Source organism: Ornithorhynchus anatinus, chromosome X5 (assembly GCF_004115215.2).
Source record: "Ornithorhynchus anatinus isolate Pmale09 chromosome X5, mOrnAna1.pri.v4, whole genome shotgun sequence".
NCBI lineage: Eukaryota > Metazoa > Chordata > Mammalia > Monotremata > Ornithorhynchidae > Ornithorhynchus > Ornithorhynchus anatinus.
In genome coordinates, this window is record NC_041753.1 from 60961624 (window position 1) to 60975028 (window position 13405).

The following is a 13405-nucleotide window of genomic DNA, read 5'->3' on the forward strand; positions in this document are numbered from 1 at the left end:
AGCCCTTGGGAAAGTATTATAAGAGCTAGTGGGATTTTTTAAAATTTCAAAATAGCACCTCAGCTCCAGGAAAATGCAGTCAAGGGTTTAGTTGAACTCACGATTCTGCAGGGCAATATCTCTACGAGCTCCTACTCTGGATGACTCTGCTAGCCAAGGAGTAGAAAGACATTTTCTTAGCCAGCCTGACCTCTGTTAGATCAGTTCCAGGGGAGAAGGAAGATAGTGTTTATTCTTTTTCCCACTCTTAGAAGAAGGGAATAAACTGCTTGACTCCTGAAGATCATTGGGACATTGGGATATGCTAAAAAGAGGGACGATTCCCTTATCCTTTTTTTATGGTATTTGTTGCACTTACTATCTGCCAGGCACTGTTCTAAGTGCTGGGGTAGATACAAACTAATCAGATTGGACACAGTCCACATCCCACATGGGGCTCAGAGTATTAATCCCTATTTAAAGATGAGATAACTGAGGCACAGAGAAATTAAATGATCATCTCACAGGGTTGTTGTGAAAAACAACTATTAATCAAGTAAAGGCACTTAAATCATTGAAGTCATAAAAGCAACAGGCACTATCTCTATGTCCAATGAGCAGAGAATAGCACATTTGCCAAGTCAGTTTTCTGGGAAATGTAGATATTCTCTGTCTTATTCCCCATGCTTTGTTTTTTCTATGATATTATATCACACAGATACTAGTCTCATCTTCTTACAAGATGGATTTCTAAATTAGAATTAATTTTCATTAATGCGTGCAAATCTATACATTAGATGCTTCTGAAAAGTGTTGGGAGGAACTCTCAATTTCTTAAGACAGCATTTGTTAAGGTCATTAGAGGCCTTCAGTTTCCCATAATTATCTCTTAAGGGTAATAACACTGGGCTATGCCAAAAAGGTCATAACTGGAATTTTTCTCAGTCCATTTATATTGCAGGCAGATTGTCAGTTGTTGGAGTTCTTTTCTATTCTCATAGTAAAAGAACAAAAAAAAATACTCTAAAAGACCATTATTGACTTAGACTGTGAGACAGGGACTGTGTCCAACCTGATTATTTTGTATCTACCCTAGCGGTTAGAATACTGCTTGACACACAGTATTTGCTTAGCAAATATCATAAAATCTATCTCTCTGTATATGTATATAATATGGTGGTTAGAGAGAGGACTGATCTTCTAATTATAAAGTATGCACATCTGGGGCTTCTTCTACTAGAGAAGCAGTATTGCCTAGATGAGAGAGCACAGACTTGGTAATCAGAGGACGTGGGTTCTGATTCCATCTCCGCCACTTGTCTGCTGTGTGATCTTGGGCAAGTCTTTTATTTCTTTTATTTTCTCTGCACGTCAATACCCCATCTGGAAAATAGGAATTTGATACCTGTTCTCCTGCCTACTTAGACAGTGAGACCCCTGTGGGCCTTGATTATCTTGCGTCTACCCTAGCACTTAGTACAGTGCTTGGCACATAGTAAGTGCTTAACAAATCCCCCTCTATACTGTAAGCCGGCTGTGGGCAGGGATTGTCTCTCTTTATTGCTGTATTGTACTTTCCAAGGGCTTAGTACAGTGCTCTGCACACAGTAAGCGCTCAATACAATTGAATGAATGAAGAAATAGCACAATTATTATCATCACAAGACTTCCACATCTCCTCTAAGCTTTGGGTGGAACACTTCTCATCAGAGTAAGCAAAAGTTAGGGTTAACCAAGCTGAGAAAAATGAGAGGCCACCCCTGACAGCCAGAAGAACTCATCTTCTTCTGATGGTGGTGATGAGACAGAGGAGGAGGTGGGGGGAAGAGGAGGAGAGAAGAGGGGGTTGAAATGCTGGTTCCTGGGAAGGACGTGGCCCTAGTTATGTTATCCTAGTTCTCTGGCTTTCTCTTCGCCTCATAAAGGAGCACCTCAGCTGCCATGAGAATCTGAGAGACTAAGGAGAAACATGGAAGGCAGGGAAAGTAGGGGGACATTTCAAGCCTACAATCAATGGTATTTATTAAGCCCTGACTGTGTGCAGAGCACTGTACTAAGCACCTAGGGAGTACAGTAGCATTGGCAGACATGATCTGTGCCCTCCAGCAGGGACCCAAACTGTTACCATGTTGATCCAAATTCTTATTCTATCCCACTAGGACTACTGCATCGACCTCCACACTGACCTCCCTGCCTCCTGTCTCTCCCCACTCCAGTCCTTCACTCTGCTGGCCAGATCATTTTTCTAAAAGAACATTCAATCCACGTTTCTCCACTCCTTAAGAACCTCCAGTGGTTGCCCATCCATCTCCGCATCAACAGAAACTCCTTACCATTGGCTTTAAGGCACTCAATCAACTCTCCCCCTCCTACTTTAGCTCCCTGATTTCCTACTACAACACAGCCTACACACTCTGCTCCTCTAATGCCATCCTACTTGATGTACGTCGATGTTACAAGGGGTCGATGCCCAGCGTCGACCCCTTGTCCACTCCTCCCTCTGGCCTGGAATGTCCTCTCCCTTCATATACAACAAACCCACCACTCTCTCCACCTTCAAGCTTTATTAAAATCACACCCCTTCAGAAGACCTTCCCCTACTAAGCCTTCATTTCCCTTACTTCCTCTCCCTTCTGCATTGTCTTTGCCTTTAGATCTGTACCCTTTAAGCACTTTTTGCGTCACTCTCAGCCCCCCAGGATTTATGTCCGTATCCATCAGTTTTTTAATGTCTGTCTTCCCCCTCTAGACCATAAGCTCCTTGTGGGCAGGAAACGTGTCTACTAACTCTATTGCATTGCACTCTCCCAAGTGTTCTGCACAAAGTGCTCAATCAACAACATTGATTTATTGATTTAAAGTACCAATTCTTAAATATAAAAATAAGTTACCACTGATTTGTTTTTATGACCATCTTGACTTTCACTACTGTCTTACCTCATTACATGGAATGTCTTAACCTACTTTTTGAGAGCAGAGGCAGGCGTAATAAAGCTAAATGACTGGGGATCCCATTTCTCTCCAAGATGGTCTATGTGACAAGTAAGTATAAGTGCAGCCAAGTGGGTTTGTTGAAACTTCAGTATCATATAACCCAAAGTTTTCATAGTTCAAAGTCAGCTTAATAATAATGTTAATAATGTTGGTATTTGTTAAGCACTTACTATGTGCCGAGTACTGTTCTAAGCGCTGGGGTAGACACAGGGGAATCAGGTTGTCCCACGTGGGGCTCACAGTCTTAATCCCCATTTTACAGATGAGGTAACTGAGGCCCAGAGAAGTTAAGTGACTTGCCCACAGTCACACAGCTAAGTGGCAGAGCTGGGATTCGAACTCATGACCTCTGACTCCAAAGCCCGTGCTCTTTCCACTGAGCCACGCTGCTTCTCAATCTGAAGCTTCTATCTTCAGATTTAACTTCTGCACTACCATTTATCAAATATTCTGGCCTGGGGGGCAGAGGGCAGAACAGACCCAACCTACAGACATGGCAGAGATCTTGGATTCCCATATCCGCCCAGTGTGTCCTGATTAACAATCTGCCGCTTGCCTGCTGTGTGGCCTTGGACGAGTCACTTAACTTCTCTGTGCCTCAATTACCTCATATGTAAGATGGGGATTGAGACTGTGAGCTCTATGTGGGACAGGGACTGTGTCCAACCTGATTAGCTTGTATCTCCCCCAGCAGGTCATTATCGTTTCCCCATTACCCTTCTGCCCCTCACTGGCTGAAAATTATTCTATCCCTGGGGGTTTTCCCTCATGCCCCACCACTGAGACTTTGGGTTTAGAGAAGCAGTGTGGCCTAGTGGAAAAAGCCCAGGCGTCAGAGGACTTGGATTCTAATCTCAGCTCCACCACTTACCTGCTATGTGACCTTGGACAGCTTGTCCTCTAGGCTGTAAGCTCACTGTGGGCAAAGAATGTGTCTGATTATTGTTATGTTGTATTCTCCGAAGTGCTTTGTACAGTGCTCTGCGCACAGTAAGCGCTCAGTAAATACGACTGAATGAATGAAAGCATATCCTATTACTACTCCCTCCTAAAAGTCAAAATATGGAACTCTTACCATTCATTCCCAAAGGACTAAATGATCCACCTTTAGAACCTTCCTAATTTAGTAGAGTAAAGCAATGTGTCATCTTTGAAGTCTCTGTCCCTACCAGTAGTAACACAAGAGAAAGAACTACTTTCTGAGAAATAGAAACAGTACAATGGTCTTCCCGGGGGTTGAGGGGAGAGAAGAACTTGATCAATTGTATTTATTGAGCACTTACTGTGTGCAGAGCACTGTACAGCTGCTTGGGAGAGTACAATAGAACTGAGTTGGTAGACACATTCCCAGCCCACAAGAGTATACAGTCTAGAAGTTTCCAGCTGACAGACTCCAGAACCATCAACAAGGCCTTGGCCCTCCCCCACCACTGAAGAACCAAACTTTGAAGTCAGGGATTTCCCCCCACCTCCCTGCCCCCAGCTGTCCCCTCCTTCATTCCCGGCAACCCACCCACTAAGCATCGATCTGGGGTTCTGCCCCCGGCCTGCCCTGTCTAAGCAAGTCTGGGAAGGACTCGAGCAGCAGCCGCATGAGCCCTCTCTAAATTTTTGAATGTTAAGCATGTGACTGCTGTGCCTATTAGACACTGGAAAATGGCTCCTTCGACCTCAATATTCTTGAGCTTTTATGTTTATCATGCATGGTCCTTGTGTTCTCTTGTTTTTCTTTATGTATTTTGATTATTCCTCATATGTCCTTTACCAATCCCCCCACCCCACTCCTAGACTGTGAGCCCTCTGAGAGCCAGGAACTGTGCCTTATTTCTCTTTTCTTGTATTCTTCCCTGGCAGCTCAGTACAATGGCATGCATCCAGAAGGTGCTTAATAAATGCCGTGAAGGATGAGGCCCTATAAAAAATAAGAGGAAGCTGCTTGAGGGCAGGGATTGTGTTTACCAACTTTACTGTACTCTCCCAAATGCTTAGTACAGTGCTCTGCACAGAGTAAGTGCTCAATAAATACCACTGAGAACCAGACAAAAGCATGGTCTTAGCTCCTGCATTTTTTTTAAATGGCATTTGTTAAATGCTTATTAAAGGCCAAGCACTGCACTAAGCTCTGGGATAGATACAAGATAATCAGGTTGGTTACTGTTCCTATCCCACATGGGGCTCATAGTCTAACTAGGAGGAAATAGGATTTAATCCCCATTTTACGGATGAGGCAACTGAGGCACAAAGAAGGGAAGTGACATGCCCAAGGTCACCCAGCAGACAAGTGGCAGGGCCAGGATTAGAATCCAGGTCCTCCGACTCCCCAGCCCCTACTCTTTCCACTAGGCTAAAAGTCACTGCTGCAAAGCCATGAAGCAATAAACAGTACAGAACTAAATGAGAATTCTACAAGCAAAAAGCAGGACTTTATATTAGGATTTCTACATGGGCTTTTCCTCAACGTAGACAGCACTGAAAGAATCCTCCAAGCCTACATCATCACCATCCTAACCAACCCTCCTTCTCCTTCATTATGTTCAGGAAGGGTTAGGATGGGTTCTAAACTATCCTTGGAAAAACCTCAATTTTAACATCACGTAATGTATCTTACCTCCAGCATAAACAACCAAGAGCTTCACAGAGAAGAAAAGTTCCTTTCTGCACACCTAAACAGTTACGCAATGCTACACCAGGTGGAAAATCATTCCAGAGTCATCAGTAATGTGGAATTTAATTGCCCAATTTAAAGCTGCATAAGCATAGATTTATGAGAGTCATTCAGACATCATGAGTGAACCCAACTGAGTCACTGCACCTCACTGGTTCGTAATCAGATTCTCCATGTGCAAAATGGGAGTCTTCTGTGCTATTTGCCTCATAGGGACATTGTACAAGTTATGATAGAGTAGTCAAAAAGCCAGCACCGGGAGTAGTTCCTTGTCTCTCTGGAAAGATCCTGAATGGGATCTTTGAGGTTCCATCCTCTGCTTCTCCCCTCTGCAACAATAAGCAGCATGGCATAATGGATAGAGCACAGGCCCGGGAGTCAGAAGGTCATGGGCTCTAATCCTGCCTCTGCCACTTGTCTGCTGTTTGACCTTGAGCGAGTCACTTAACTTCTTCTGTGCCTCAGTTACCTCATCTGTAAAATGGGGATTGAGACTGTGAGCCCCATGTGGGACAGGAACTGTGTCCAACCCAATTTGCTTGTATCCACCCTACCACTTAGTACAGTGCCTGGTACATAGTAAGTGCTTAACAAATACCTTTATTATCATTATTATTAATATTATTCTAAAGCCATTTTTTTAATAGAAGAGAGTCCACACTCTGCTGCTTTCTAGAATTTGCTCTGCCAGAGCCCTCCTGAACCAAGTATGTTTTCTTGGTGTTTGCCAAAGAGGAGTTTGGGAGTCCTTGGTAATCTTCCAAATTCATGTGGGTTAATAAAGGCAGAAGATCCTACTAATGAGAGCTTAGGTGGAACTGATGGAAGGGAAACAAGAAAGAACTGGCATCACCACTAGCCCCCAGGTAGTGGCCACTTTGTGATTCACAGAAGTGGGAACAGCCCCCACAATAGCCGTAGTGACCCCTTGTAGCAAAAGGTGTATCTTAGATACAGCTACCATCTGATCTTAGGCACTTGACTCCTCCACCACAGTGACAGGTATTCAAGGCAGGGATCTATTTATCATCCCTCACTATTTCCTTGACAGTAAATCAGGATTTCTTAATCATTGACTCCTAATTGAAATTCCTCCTCAGTGGCCCAAAACACGATACCGAGTTCAGGGACCCTCTTTAGGAAAGTCACTAGATTTTTCTCTGTTTCAGTATTCCCTATTAGAAGATGGAAATTAATTATGGTACTTGTTAAGTGCTTACTAATTGTCAAGCGCTTACTGTTCTAGGCTCTGGTTAGATGCAAGGTAATCGAATTGGACACAGTCCCTGTCCCACAAGGGGGTTTAGAGTCTCAATCCCCATTTTACAGATGAGGTAAGTGAGGCCCACAGAAGTGAAGTGACTTACCTAAGGTCACATAGTAGACATGTGGTGGGGCCGGGATTAAGAAGCCAGGTCCTTCTGATGCCCAGGCCTGGGCTCTATCCACTAGGTCAGGCTGCTTGGTACACACCCCAAAATATGGATGTAAAAACATGCACACACAAAATACAACTGTGTGTTGATTTCATATTTTCAACAAGGGCCGCAAGTGGGTTGTTCCTTGTTGAGCTGCTTTGGTAGATGTTTTCTCCAGGTCACCTGGGACATCAGCAGGGAGGTCTTCAATTCTTTGATGCGATCTCTCTGATTCTGCTTCTGGTTAAATATTTTTCTTTCCTGCTGTTTAGCTCAGATCCCAGGAACACTCTGAAGTGTGAGGAAAACTGTACTTAGAAGATTGCTGCTTCACTCACTCTATCTTATTGAGTGCTTACTGTGTGAAGAGCACTGTACTAAGCACTTGGGAGAGGACAGTGTAACAGAGTTGGTAGACCTGCTCCCTGACCACAAGGCACTAAACGTCCCAGTGGATTAGGAAATATTTAAAATAAACCCTTATAGTTTGGCACTTTTCCTTTTTCGTATTGCCCTGCAAAAGATATGATGAATAATTAAAGCCTCTTGGTGCAACATGGACTGTGTCCAACCTGATAAGCTTGTATCTACCTCAGCACTTAATAGAGTTCTTGGCAAGTAGTAAGTGCTTAACAAATATCATACAAAAAAAACTAAGTGGGAGAATGGACAAATATCAAAATCTGGTGCTTGTGTTTTCCTTTGCATACCGTAAGGATGATTAACAAACACACACACACACACACACACACACACACACACACACACACCCCACCCCACACCCCCAAAGGATCATTGTTAAACAGTAAAGAAAGGCTATTGAAATCTCTTTCAACCATTTGCCCAAGGTAATGACTTATGCTAAAACTAAAACAGAAGAATTTATTTTACAAGATAGAGAAACATGTAGTTTGGTAAACTTTTTTCAGTTACTTGCAAAGCTAACAAAAAGTTTTATTTTGTAGTCTTCTACTTTAAGGCAATGTATTGAAATAGAACAGTAAGCAACTAAAACTGGGGCACAGGTTGGGGGGGTGGGGGGGAGTGGGAAAAGCAAAAACCACATCACTCTTTCAGGTGGCGCCAAGGAATATGGCCAAGGGAACCAGATCAAGGGATGCAAAGAAGAAGATATGATCAATCACAGGCAGAAACAAACAGGGGGGCGATGAAGTGGATTGGATTTTTGAAAAGCAGGAAGTCACTCATATTTTTTAAAAAATAGTAAAATGAAAAAAATGAAGAGAAACGTCACATTAAAAATAGTGGAAAATTCTGTCTGAGGAAGGCACAGAAAGGCAAATCATGAGAAATAAAAAATGGAATTGGAAATTCAACATTTGACAAGGCAGCTTTAAAATGTAAAGATTAGAAAGAGGTGAATCTTTCTCTTTTCCTGTTTGTAGACTTGGTAAACAAGTCTGTTATCAAGGAAGAAGCACAAAGGTTATTCTGAGGTATGCGCTGAAGCCCTTAACCATAAACCGTTCTAGAGAGCTCAATAAATCTGTGAGGCACTTCAATAACCCTGCAACCAGTTCTGTAATACTTTCTGGTAAGTTAACAATTCTAAAAATGTACAAATAGCGGAGAGAGTGACAAAGGAGGACAGGACCAGGGAGAAGAGTGGTAGAGAGGGGACACTAGGAGAAAAATTGAGGGATAAAGGAAAAGCAAAAGAAAAAAAAATGAGAGAGAATGAGTAGTTCACTGTTTAATCCAGTTAAAGACTGGATAGCAACACTAGTTTCAGTGGTATTGGTTGAGTGCTTACTATGTGCCAGACACTGAACTAAGCACTGGGGTAGATACAAGCTAATCAGATTGGACCCAGGCCGTGCCCCACATGGGACTCACAGTCTTAATCCCCATTTTACAGACGCAAAGTGCACAGAGAAGTGAAGTGACTTGCCAGAGGTCACACAGCAGACAAGTGAAGGAGCTAGGATTAGAACCCAGGTCCTCTGACTCCCAAGCTCATGTTCTATCCACTAGACCACATTGCTTCTCTAGTTTGGAAAGCAATATACTCCTCAGTAACTACAGGCTAGAATTTTCTATGGAAATATAGGCTACGTCTGCATAGGGCAGATATATCTTTGAAGATAACTTTGGAGAAAAATCAAATTTGACCAAATCTGGGCAAACAATATTAAGCACCCAAAAGAGAGGATTTTTGAGACATGCACCTGGAGTCTCACCTTCAAGCCTGCCCCAGGCACTTTGACAGAACACATTAGATAACATTTCACATTTTTCAACCCTGTCCCCAGCTCCATCCCCAAGTCCATTCAGTTGTCTCAGGGTAGCCCCCCCGCAGCCTGGCAGGCTGCTGGATGGATTTGGGGATCAGAAAATGACAGTGGTTCCACAATCCAGTTTCTTTCCAGCAGCTCTGCACATCCTGCACCAATTTCCTCTGGGATCCCCAAAATATAGCACATCAGGCATGTTGACACACTGAGCCCTACGTCATAACCATAAAGAACCGTAGATCCGATTTGTATCTATTAGTACTGACATACGAATGATGCCCCCAACTCTAGCCCTCTCTCCATCCAATCAATCAGCGGTATATACTGAGCATTTACTGTCTGCAGAGCACTGTACTAAGAGCTTGGGAGAGTACAATATGACAGAGGAACTTACAAACTTTCCCCTCACCATCAATAATGCCACCACCCTCCTAGGCCTGGTTACCTAGGAAGCATCTTCAACTCCTCTTTCTCCCCTCCACCCCTAACATTAAAACCAGAAGCAGTGTGACCTAATGGAAAGAGCACGGGCCGGGGAGTCAGAAGGTCATGGGTTCTAATCCCGGATCCGTCACTTGTCTGCTATGTGACCTTGGGCAAGTCACTTTATTATCTGTGCCTCAGTTACCTCATCTGTAAAATGGGGATTAAAACTCTGAGCCCCATGTGGGACACGGACTGTGTCCAACCTGATGGCACGGGCTTGGGAGTCAGAGGTCATGGGTTCGAATCCCAGCTCTGCCACTTGTCAGCTGTGTGACTGTGGGCAAGTCACTTAACTTATCTGCGCCTCAGTTACCGCATCTGTCAAATGGGGATTAAGACTGTGAGCCTCACGTGGGACAACCTGATTACCCTCTATCTACCCCAGCGCTTAGAACAGTGCTCTGCACATAGTAAGCGCTTAACAAATACCAACATTATCATTATTATTAGCCGGTATCTACTCCAATGCTTAGTACAGTGTCTGGGTCATTGTAAGCGCTTAACAAATACCATTTAAGAGGAAAAAAGTCCTAATAGCTTTGTGGAGTATACCTTTATGGCTTTGTGGAGATCCATCTGCCTCTACCCCAGCACTAAACCACCATATATGCCGACTTAAGGTGGCTATTTGTCCAGGTTTATATTGACAGCCCAGTTTTCAGCTGATCTGTCTGCTGTCCAATTCAGATCCAGATGTCTTTATATTTCTTTGGTATTTATGTTTTCTGCATCTGCTGCTGAGTTCCACGACTCAGAAGCAGCACCCATGTTCACAGAAACCGGAAGGGAAAACACAGGCTCTAGATCAAGTGGGATATTGGGGGTCATGGATCCTCTTCCCCCAAACACGTTAAATTCAGGTGAACATCCACAAAATGGTGTGAGCCTGGTGTAACACGTGACTCATCACATGTGTCATAATAATAATAATAATAATAATGGTAGTATTTGTTGAGCTCTTACTATGTCTAGGTTCCTGGGATCCACAAAGCCCCTCAGTGCCTACCTTACCTAGACCACTGCCAAAATCTCCATGCTGGCCCCCATTCCTCTCTGTTCTGCATACAATTGTAAGAATCACCTTTTTAAACTATTATTTTGAGAATTAAATTATAAATACAGATTTGGGTCTTGAATTCCTCCCTGACCTCCACCGCTACATGACTGTCCTCACTTCTTACTACAGCGCTGTGTTCATTTCCTGCCCCCAACATGCTTTGCTCTCCCTCACCTCTGAAACATTATACTTACAGTTTCTGAAATGGCCTCCACCCTTCTCTCCAACAGTGCTTGTTTAATTTCCTTCAGACCTCTGCTTATGACACATCCTCAATGAGGTCTTTCTAGATAAAACCCTTTCGGTCGTAATCATCAATTGATATCTTTGCCCTCCCTCCTCCTGCACAAGTGTTAGTCCTGGAAAACATAACTGTGCAGTTTTAGTTAGCCAAGACTCTTTTTCGGTTTCTATCAATTGTGTTTATATGACTATATTTGGGTTTGTTCTCTGGGTGAGATTTTTATCTCACTCAGAGCCAGAGCAAAGTGGGTTCAACCAGTTTTTGTCTTCCCTGTTATAATAGTAATAATTATAAATATGGTATACGTTAAGCCTTTATTACATGCCAAGAACTGGAGTAGATACAAAACCATCAGGTTACACAGTCCCTGTCCCACATGGGGTTCATAGTCTCACTACGAGGGAGAATAGGTATTTAATCCCCATTTTGCAGGTGAATAAACTGAGGCACAGAGAAGTGAATAATAATAATAATCGTTATGGGTTTTTTTAAGCATTTACTATGTGCCAGGCACTGTTCTAAGTGCTAGGGTAGATATAAGGTAATCAGGTTGTCCCATGTGGGGTTCACAGTCTTAATCCCCATTTTACAGATGAGGTCGCTGAGGCACAGAGAAGTTAAGAGGCTTGCCCAAGGTCACACCGCAGACAAGTGGCAGAGTGGGATACGAACCCACATTCCCTGACTCCTAATAATAATAATGGTAGTATTTGTTGAGCTCTTACTATGTGCAAAGCACTGTTCTAAGCGCTGGGGGGATACAAGCTGATCAGGATGTCCCACGTGGGGCTCACAGATTTCATCCCCATTTTACAGATGAGGTAACTGAGGCACAGAGAAGTTAAGTAACTTGCCCAAAGTCACACAGCGGACAAGCGGCAGAGCCGGGATTAGAACCCATGACCTCTGACTCCCAAGCCCTTGCTCTTTCCACTAAGCCATGCTGCTTCCCTAGCCCAAGGTCACCCAGCAGGCAAGTGGCAGAGCTGGGATTAGAACCCAGGTCCTGTGGCACCCTGGCCCTTGTTCTTTCCACTAAGCCAAACTCAAAAGCGGGGATCACGTCTTTTACTTGTTTGGAATCACAAAACAGGAACGTGAAATGTCCTGCATTCAGAGGACTATTGTTGACTAATATGAACTTTATCATGACCCAAAGAGTAAAATAAGTGTACCGTTAAGCTTTTCTTGAAATGGAGAGGGGAGCACAACAATTGAGACGGGAGAGGGGAAATCCAGTAACAGTGATTTTTTTCCCTCCAATTTAAATTGTCAAAATGATTTTGCAAGAAAAAAAATTAATCAACTGTTATCTTTTCCCCTGCTGTGATTATTTCAAGAAAGAAATTCCCAAACACTCAACCATAAAACATATATAAGTACCCAACCATAAAACAGCAATGTTGCTATTGGAAGTAAAATCGCATAGTTTTCAAAAGCTGTACAAATTAGCCTCATGGAAGCTTCTGTTTTAATTCTGTTTTAATGGAAGGAACAACCAAATCTGTAAAGTTATACCATTAAAAGGATTTTGTCCTGCATTAATCTAAGGGGATAATTGCAGACCTATTTTCAAACTGTTTTAAACATTACTTCAAAGCATAAAGGCATTTCAATTATATTCATAGTAACTAATGTGCAGTTCCTTTAATAATTAAAAAAAAAACTAAAACGGTCTCATCTGTGCCAGTGTTAAAATATGCATTTTAATTCACTTTTAGCTTTTTTTAAATTAACACAAACCTGAGAAATTAAACCACTGATTAATCCCAAATGTTTATTTATAACACAAAATCTGAAAAACATGAAACATCTTACCTTACTGCCAATAAAATCTCTCAAAAGAAATAGAAAAAGTAACAAAAATGATTATTACTCCTAATAGGAAACAGGTACTTACCCTCCTCATTCCCCCAGTGAACGCATAAATTTCACTTAGCCTTCAGCCATTGAATTTTAGAATGAAGTTTCCATCCACAGCACAATCAGATAAAGCCAAGCTTACGGTAGCAACTAATGGAAATAGTGCTGAGAAAGAGTAACTGCAAATTTCCATGTGCTTAGCCTGAAGGGGAGAAACTGCTGGATGAGCAGCAAGCACAGACTGAATTGCTTATAACTGGTTAAACTACAAGAGGGATTTCACTTTGTAACCAGGAACTTGTGACTCAAGTAAGGAAATGATTAACATTTGTGTCGTCACATTCTGAAATTTTAGGGGCAATCTGTTTCTTTCTCTTCTGGGTATCTATTGCCACCTAGAGCTGTGGCTTTGCTTCCGGACTGATAAAAACGTTTTGGTTTTTT

The 13405-nt window shown here is 42.7% G+C and overlaps 1 protein-coding gene across 2 annotated transcripts in view; it reads right to left on the reverse strand.

The window, feature by feature from the left end:
• Positions 1–13189, reverse strand: part of TRPM6 (transient receptor potential cation channel subfamily M member 6) — a 143246-nt gene extending 130057 nt beyond the window's left edge. For both annotated transcript variants that reach the window (XM_029055529.2, XM_029055527.2), the window contains exon 1: positions 12999–13189. Coding sequence is in view for 1 of the 2 variants with exons in the window: in XM_029055527.2 (XP_028911360.1) it covers positions 12999–13007 (9 nt within the window). In the remaining variant the exon portion in view is untranslated. The remainder of the gene's footprint in view (positions 1–12998) is intronic.
• Between the last annotated feature and the right edge of the window lie 216 nt (positions 13190–13405).